The sequence below is a fragment of the Rhinolophus sinicus genome, chromosome 16, assembly GCF_057876585.1.
Source record: "Rhinolophus sinicus isolate RSI-liver-muscle chromosome 16, RSI-T2T, whole genome shotgun sequence".
In the NCBI taxonomy this organism is placed as follows: Eukaryota; Metazoa; Chordata; class Mammalia; order Chiroptera; family Rhinolophidae; genus Rhinolophus; species Rhinolophus sinicus.
In genome coordinates, this window is record NC_142516.1 from 108957430 (window position 1) to 108966109 (window position 8680).

At 44.9% G+C, this 8680-nt stretch overlaps 1 protein-coding gene across 1 annotated transcript; it reads left to right on the plus strand.

Annotated features, from left to right (window-relative positions):
* Window positions 1-3496: 3496 nt before the first annotated feature.
* LOC109456903 (ubiquitin carboxyl-terminal hydrolase 17-like protein 6) lies at window positions 3497-8450 on the plus strand. Its single transcript, XM_019749442.3, has 2 exons — window positions 3497-4988; window positions 8350-8450. Exons 1-2 carry the CDS (start codon window positions 3497-3499, stop codon window positions 8448-8450), a joined length of 1593 nt encoding a protein of 530 aa, XP_019605001.3.
* The last annotated feature ends 230 nt before the right edge of the window (window positions 8451-8680 follow it).

Consider the following 8680-nt stretch of genomic DNA (forward strand, 5'->3'; position numbering starts at 1 on the left):
GGGTGTGTGTTAGCTACCACTTAGTGATGGGTGACATCGTTTCAATTAAGGGTATTTAGATGTTTTTCATAAAACTCTGTAAGTCCCTCCTAGATGGAATATGACAAATTATTTGGATGTTGGGTATTGTCAGTAGTCCCTTTTTAAGTTATATATGAGTAGGTAGATAGATAGATAGATAGATAGATAGATAGATAGATAGATAGATTCTATGTAAGTTGAGTTGATATTCAATATGTTCAATATGATATTACTTACGTTAGTATCAGGTCTACAACATAGTGATTCAACATTTTTATACCTTACAAGACGATCACCCCATTTATTCTAGTAATCATCTCTCACTTTACAAATAGCACAATACTATTGACTCTCTTCCCTTTGACCTTTTCACCCATCTTCCCACCCCCTAAATTCTATTTTAATTTATTGAAATTATGTAGGATTGCAATATATTTTGGTAGATTCATCAGAGATCCAGTTTTTTGTTTGTTTGTTTGTTTGTTTTGCTTGTTTGTTTGTGTTTGCAGCTGTGAGTTTGAAGAGTTCTTTTCTTTTTTCCATTTTGAATGGATTTGCTATGTATACAATCATATCACCAGCCAGAACAACAACAAAATGTCAGGGTGTATTTCTGGTTGTGCTCAGCGCAGTCAATTCTCTGGCTTCAGAGCCCTGGCGTTTTATACAGCACATTGTTGAAAAGAAGCAGGCATGGGGGCTCCCCATCTGTTTAACTGTCTTTAGAGCACTGACATTTATCTTAAAGCATCATGTCTGGTACAGAAATGTATAGTGATTTGGGGTCTGTATTTCTGTTCTTTATTCGTAATTATGGCTAACTTCATCAATTTATAAAATGTGGCATCTCTTAATTTCAACATATTTCCCCTATAAATTGCTATTACTGTGAATTACAGTCATAGATTTTTAATCCTATGCTTAAAATTGGCTAATAAAGTATGTCTTGCGATTTCCCGCCACATACAAACACAAAGGTGTGTGAGGTGATGTGATGTGATAGATGTGTTAACAGCCTCGATTGTGGTGATCATTTCACAATGATGTGTAGAGCAAATCACCCTATTTTATGTACCTTAAGTATAGACAACTTTATTGGTCAGTTAGAATCTCAGCTAACCTGGAAAAAAGTTTCTCTAATTTATAAAGTATACCAAATGAGACAATAAGGGAATCAATAAAGCATTCTTGAATTACTACCTAACTGAAGATTGCATGATTATGTTCAGACATCCATAATTAAGATTGGATTATCTATTTTATTTTAGCTGCGCCTACTTTTGAGCATCTATTTCATTGTTCCATCTCTCCTTTCACAAAGGGACAGACATATGACAGAAGTGCTCCTCTGCGTACTGGTTTTAAATTCTGGAGGTAATATAAACTACACTTCATTTTGAAACACATTTTTCATTCACTTTTTTAAGGATGACATTTCTAAAGGAAGCTAACTTAAAATGGATTGATTGATTGATTGATTGATTCATTCATTCATTCATTCATTGATTTTTAGTTGGATTAGCCTCTTTGATTCTTTTTCTGGAGCTTTTAGAGAGCCCTCAGTCTCAAGTAATGGTAGAGGAACAGGCTTGATCCTTTGCAGATTCTGAAGTCCTGCTAGTTAGGCCCTCCTCCAAGGAAGGGCAGAGATTGAGGGGTCCTGAGAAGGTGCAGTTAGGCTGCTGAAGAATCAGAAATACGAGGCATGTTAGGAGGGTGAAGCGCTAAAGGCTTCTATTGCAACTTTGGGAGGGGGTTCTGGCCAACTGAGAGGAAGGGAATATTCAGAAATGTATAGGTGATGTCAAAGCTTTGGAGGGGTTAGCCCAGGGTAGGTTTACTGAGACAGGAAGAGTAGGGCCCTTTGGCAGGATTCAGGGGGCTTTGCCCTGGGCAGAGAACAGGAAGAGAGTCAAGAAATAGTGGGAAAAGGGAGGGTAAGAAAGGAAGGAAGAAGGGGCCTACAAGAGTACCTGGGGCCAAACTTGATGTGAGGGGTGGGGGGAGGGGAAGGGGCAGGAGTAAAGGGACCTGTGCCTGGGTGTGAAGGAGGGAATATGGGGGTAACTGTTGGGAATGTGACCATGCCTATTGCCCAGTGGAGATCAAAGTCCAGCATTGGGCTGTGAGGATAGAGTGAACAGGAGTGGGGGAAAACCACTGCAGAGGAAACAAGGAACCTGAGGGTGAAGTGACCAAGAGAAAAGAGGGGACCAGAAGCTGGGTTTGAGAAGAGAGATTTTCTACTTATCATCAGAGTAAAAAGTCTGTACCAGAAAAGTTTATTCAAAGTTTTTTCTATGTACCAGAAAAATTTGATTCAAAGTTTTACAACAACCACAAAAATAGTTCCTAAGCACAGGTATTTTCCCAAAAAGTGATAAGTAACCATCATAACAACCATGAACAGAAATAAATAATTTTAATATGATTATAATAGGAAACTCAGTAGATGGAAATTAGATTAGAAAACCCCCTAAGTGGATGGCAATGGCCCAGTAAGGTGCCTCTTGAGTTAACTAGAGTCAGTGTTCTAGGATTGCACCAGATCCTGTGTTCTGTGATGGCAAAGAGAAGCAGCAGGATGGGAAAGTCAAGTCCCTGGAGAACCTGTGTGATCAGGGCAAGTCTTGTGCAAATTCCCCCAGCAGAGGCCTAGTGGGCAGAGATATGGAAACTCATCCCTGCGCTGCCTTCCACAGGACACTCAACAGTTTCAACATTTACACCAAATGGCTGCCTGGGAGAGTTCCCTGCAAGAGGAAAGGATCCCCCAGAATCACACCAGGGCCTGCCCCTGGGGCTCAGGAGCCCTGATTATATGGAACATACTGCTCCAGTTCTCCATCAGCTCTTACAGCCAGGCTGCTAGGCATGCCCGGTCACTTAGGGAAATCTCCCTGGGGTGTTTCTGCTCAGGGCTGTGGGAGGGCCTTGTCTTTGTGCTACCAGCCAGCAGATGGCACCATGGCTGCAGCTCTCATTGGTGGCTGTGGAAACTGGAGGATGCTGGGGAGGCAACGGGTGGGGATGACTGCTCCGTGTTTATGGATAGCTCCAGCCTTCCTTAGCCTGAAAAGGTATACCAAGTGTAGACTATGACACCTTAAATTATTAGCATCCTGCAAATGTGCATGACTGGAAGTACTTATAAACCACCCCCACACAAGCACACACATACACCCACACATTCTATATATCCCCGGATTTGTCTGTGTCTCTCTTTTGGAAAGGCCAAGACACATGTATCTCCATCATTCCAACTAATTTCCGTTATCAGCTCGTTTAAGTACCATGCTAACAAAGAAGTTCCTGGTGTTCTAGAAATACACAGTATTGAAAGGTGTCCGTTGGTCTCTCTAAGGAATAACAGTGACCACACCCTAATCCGTAATTGAATCAAGCCCTTGGAGTTGATTGGATAGTGGAGGTGGACTAGTTTTTAGTCACGTGGGTTGTTGCGTGGGCTATAAAAATGCGGATGAGATCGCCAATCCCGTCATTTGGAGACCTTCTCAGTCTGGAAGCGTCGTTCTGCAACTTGAACTTTGGTATACTAAATCTCATGAAAGTTATTTCTGGAGACATGGAGGCTACTTCTCTCCACTGGGAAAATGAGTCTCGTTTCAATGTCTCTCCGAAACTAAAAACGGCTTGGTCCAATGATCGTTTGTCTCCTGTGGCAGCAGAGCCGGCTCCCACAAAGAACCTTCGGAGTTGGAAGAGACCCTCTGTGGTTGGGGCAGGGCTTCAGAATATGGGCAACACCTGCTACGTGAATGCAGCCCTGCAGTGCCTGACATACACCCCGCCCCTTGCCAGCTTTATGTTGTCCCGATGGCACTCAGAAACCTGTCAGATGCAGACATCCTGCATCCTGTGTACGATGCAAGCTCACGTCGTCCGGGCCCTCCTTAGTCCTGGAGATGTTATCCAGCCTTTGAAGGAACTGGTTACTGGCTTCCACAGACACAAGCAGGAAGATGCCCATGAATTTCTAATGTTCACTGTGGATGCCATGCATCAAGCATGTCTGCGTGGGTACAAGCAGCTAGACCGGCACTCTGAAGACACCACCTTAATCCGTCAAATATTTGGAGGGTACTGGCAATCTCAAATCAAGTGTCTCTACTGCCACAACGTTTCCAATACGCTTGACCCTTACCTGGACATTACCCTGGATATCCAGGAGGCTCAGAGTGTGACCCATGCTTTGGAACTGTTGGTGAAGCCTGAAAACTTGGATGGTGAAAATTTGTATCATTGTAGTTTTTGTCTCAAGAAGGTGTCAGCTTCCAAGACACTTACTTTGCACACTTCCTCGAAAGTCCTTATCCTTTTATTGAAACGGTTCTCAGATTTTACAGGCAACAAAGTGGAGAAGGCAGTGCAATATCCTGAGCATCTCGACATGCAACAGTACCTGTCTCAGCAGAATGCAGGACCGCTTGTGTATTCGCTCTATGCTGTGCTGGTCCATGCTGGTTGGAGTTGTCACAGCGGACATTACTTCTGTTACATCAAAGCCGGGAATGGCCAGTGGTTCAAAATGGATGACGCTAAGGTAACCACCTGTGATGTTTCTTCTGCCCTGAGCCAACAAGCTTACGTTCTCTTTTACATCCAAAAGAGTGAATTGGAAAGAGACAGTGGGAGTGTGTCCCTAGGTGGGGAGCTGAGATGCCTCAAGGCTGAGCACCGAGACATGAGAGCAACCCAACAGGAGCCTGAGAGACACTCCAACAACCAGGGTCCTGAGTCACAGGTGCCTGAGCAAGAGACATCAGTCAAGCAGATCACCTTTGAGCAGTGGAAATTGCTCCAGGAACAATCCCGACCTAAGCCCGAGTTCCACCTCAGGAAAATCGAATGTGCCCTGCCTGCCAATGCAGTCGTGATTCACCAGTCCAAATACAGAGATGGGCTGAAGAAGAATCATCCAGAACAGGAAAACTACCTGCTCAACAATCCAGCCAGGGATATCCCCCCTCAGGGAGCAGAGAACATTTGCCATGTCTCTTATCCTAAAAGGAGAGCCAGAGCTACCAAGAGGAAGAAGAAGGGGCAGAGGTCCCAGGATGTAATCTCAGCATAAGCATAGCTGCACTGCCTGCATACTCTCACTCTCTCACATGTAACTCACTGTCACTTACAAATACAGTGTCATACATAGGAAATGTGTTGTGTGGTGCGTGTAAGGGATCTCGATATGGGAAGGGACTATCTCTCTGCATGTGACCATGGTATATGGCATTCAGTATGAACTTGAGAATGCTGATTTTGAGGGGTAGCTGTCCATGGTGAGGTTACTGGAGAGCATCAGATTGATGACTGGGTCTGAGAACTTTCCAGTGAGCTGTGTATGTGACCTGTGCAGAGAACGGGAAGAGAATCAGGGGAGGGCAGTAATTAGAGGGGAGGAAAGAAAGAAGGGGTGCTGGGCTTACAAGGGGTCCTGTAGCTAGACTTAGTGAGATGTGGGGAGAAGGTCAGAGGGATCTTGAGCTTGGGTGTGGAGGAGGGAAATGGGGGTAACTCATGGGAAGGTGACTATTCCTACTGCCCAAGGGAGATAAAAGTCCATCATTGGGCTGTGAGGATCGTGTGGACAGGGGTGTGTGTGTGTGTGTGTGTGTGTGTGTGTGTGTGTGTGTGTAGGGAACCAGTGCAGGGGAAACAAGGGACCTGGCTAAAGAGGCCAAGAAAATGGAGGGACAAGAAGCTGGGGCTGAAAAGAGAGAACCACAGAATGACTGAGGCCAAGCAGGGCCCCAGGAAGCAGGCTCCTGCTTTTAAAGCCGACCGGATAGCAGAGGCAGCCCGGATTCAGCTGCATGCGGTTTGCCTGTATGGGAAACTTCGAATCATTGTCAGAAAAATCAAACACCTCTCTCCCAGAAAAGTCTATTCAAAACTTTATAACAACAACCACAAAAAATGATTCTTAACACAATAATCATCAAAATAATGATTAGTAAACAAAATAATGACCATGGTGAGAGAAATAAATAATTTGAATAGTGATATTAAAATTAAACTAACTAGATGGAAACTAGAATAGCTAACCCCCTAAGTGGATGGCAATGGCCCAGTAAGGTGCTTCCTAAGTTAGTTGGAGTCAGTGTCCTAAGATGGCACTCTGTCCAGGAGGGAATAATCAGGCCCTGGAGAACCTGTGTGATCAGGGCAAGTGCTGTGCAAATTACTCCAGCAGGGGTCTAGTTAGTGGGTGGAAGCGTGGGGACTCATCCCTGTCCTGCCTTCCACAGGACCCGCCACAGTTTCAGCATTTCCAGCAGATGGCTGGTTGGGCAGCTTCCTTGTAGGACGGTAGTACCTCAGAACCACACCAGGGTCTCCCCATGAGGCTCCGCCTGATTGCATGGAAAATGCGGCACCAGCTGTCCGTCAGCCATCACAACCCAGCTGCCCACCTGCCATCTGATTGCCTGGAGTCCTCATATGGAGACTTGTCTTTGAGTGTGTTTCCACTCCAGGCTGTGGGAATGCCTCATACTCTTGCTCCCAGCCGGGAGGGCACACCATGGTTTTCATTTCCCTTTGAAGACTAGGAGGTTCCTGAGGATGCTCTGTTTCAGGAGAGCACTCAGCCCCTTCCTCCATGTACATTGTTTGCTGGAACTGATGGGCCTAAAGGGACATAGAACATTTTTGAAGGGGAAGCCCTCCACTGCCATTCCAGGTAGAAAGAACCGATTTCTTATCACCTGAGGTAATTAGAAAAAACACAGTCTCAGGAAGACCAAGGACACCATTTGTGACCCCCCCAAACCAGGAGGAGCAGTTTTTGGGCTTGAAAATTTTGTATTAAACAGGGGGTCCTCTCTTTGGCAGCGGAGCCTGCACATATGTTAGTTAGGGACAGGAGCAAGTTTCAAAATTTTTTCTTGGGCTCAAGAAGGGGCAGGATCTCCTCCCCAAATCTCCTTAGCAAACAAGGGGTAGTTCTTGCCTCCAGAGGGGACTTAGAAATGTCCAGAGAAACAATCTTCAAAGGACACCATTAGTATAGTGACACTTGGGACTATCTGTGTATTTGTGTCATTAAATGAATCTTCCTAATCAACTTTATGAAATTGGACACCCTTAGTGAGTAGAGAAACAGATCAATGTTGCATAATAACCACAAAAATTATCCATGATAAGAACAACAATACAAATAACGAAGAATAGAAAAAATAACAATCATGTTCATGATATAAGTAGTAATAATTTTTTAACAGTGATATTAATATTGTCCTAAGAGGATGAATTCGTGTGCAGATTCCCCTAAATGTATGAAAATGTACTCGTATTGGGCCTCATGAGGTAGTTTGCAGTAACTTACTGGGATTGTTGTACCATGAAATGTTTTCATAAATCATGAACAGCAGTAAGGGAAGAGGAAAACAAGGCACAGGAGAGCCTGGGTTAACATGGGTTCTTGTGTGTGAACCCGTCTCGGAGGATAGTACTGGCAGGAGAAAGAGAGTCTCCAACGTGAGCCTTCCCTGCAACGGGACACTCAATAGCTTTCTTTGGTTCAGGCAGATGACTGGTTGAGCTGGGACCCTCTGCAACAAAGACAAGTCTCTCTAGCCACACCCGCCCCTCCCCCTGGGGTTCAGAAGCCTTGCCTGCACGGAACATCAAGCATCAAGCACCTCAGTCCTCATGGTCCAGTTGCCCTTCTGACAGAGGGTTTTTCAGGGCCCCTAATATTTGGGGCTTCGTGGTTTCCATAAATCCTTCCAGGACTGTGGGAGAGCATCATGCTCATTGCTCTTTGGACAACATATGTTGAAAGGGGACGGTACATGCAGATGCCCTAGAGCAGCTCTGTACTCAGATATGTCACCAAGGTGTCTGAATCTCAGGGGTGGGAAAAGCAGATTGGCCTGTTGTTAGAGAACATGATTAAAAAACAAAACAAAACCGAAAAAACCTCATTAATCTGAATGTGCTCATTGCTATAGGGGAATGCTTTTTTCTTGGCCTCTCAGCTGATAGTGTGAGGAAATTTATGTGGATCTTAACCTGTGTACATTCACCTCAGTAGCATCTATTTACCTATCTATCCATCCATTGATCAATATATATAAACATAGATTACATTTCTGTAAGGAACAATCCTCAGTTGTATGAAGGTAAACATAGCTTAATAGGCCATATCGATGTCTCCAACTCTAAGCCATTACCCCATGGGTCATTCTAGCCGTGTCCCCTCACTTAGCTCTTCTCTCTCACTCCAACTGTGAGGGCCTGTAAGGGCCTCATGCCCTCCAGGAAATAGCAAACCCTGAGTGCCCTGCACTGCACTCAGACCACTGACAGAGAGCACCCCAACCCACCTCTTCTCGCCTAATGCCTCAGACCCACGTGGAGCGCATGTGTGTCCCGCCCTGACTTGGACGCTGTGTCTGGAGTGAGAACAGGAGCCTCGTTTTCTCAGGACGGACGGAAGCAACTCCGTGGTTTGGGGACAACCAGGCCGCATCTACTGTGAGTAAATCCTTGTGGCCAGACGAGGGAGATTTGCCAGAATTCTCCCAGATATTTTTCTTAACTAGAGAGAAAGAACTTCATTTTCTAGACTGTCCCCACATGTTTTATTCTTTACTTTCTCGTGCAATATTTTAACCAGACTTATTTTACAGAA

Excerpts from the sequence above, each read along its gene's own strand:
- LOC109456903 (XM_019749442.3), top strand. The coding sequence starts at position 3,497 with ATGCGGATGAGATCGCCAATCCCGTCATTTGGAGACCTTCTCAGTCTG. Across the intron at positions 4,989-8,349 it reads GGAAAACTACCTGCTCAACA|TGACAGAGAGCACCCCAACC; the intron begins ATCCAGCCAGGG and ends CACTCAGACCAC.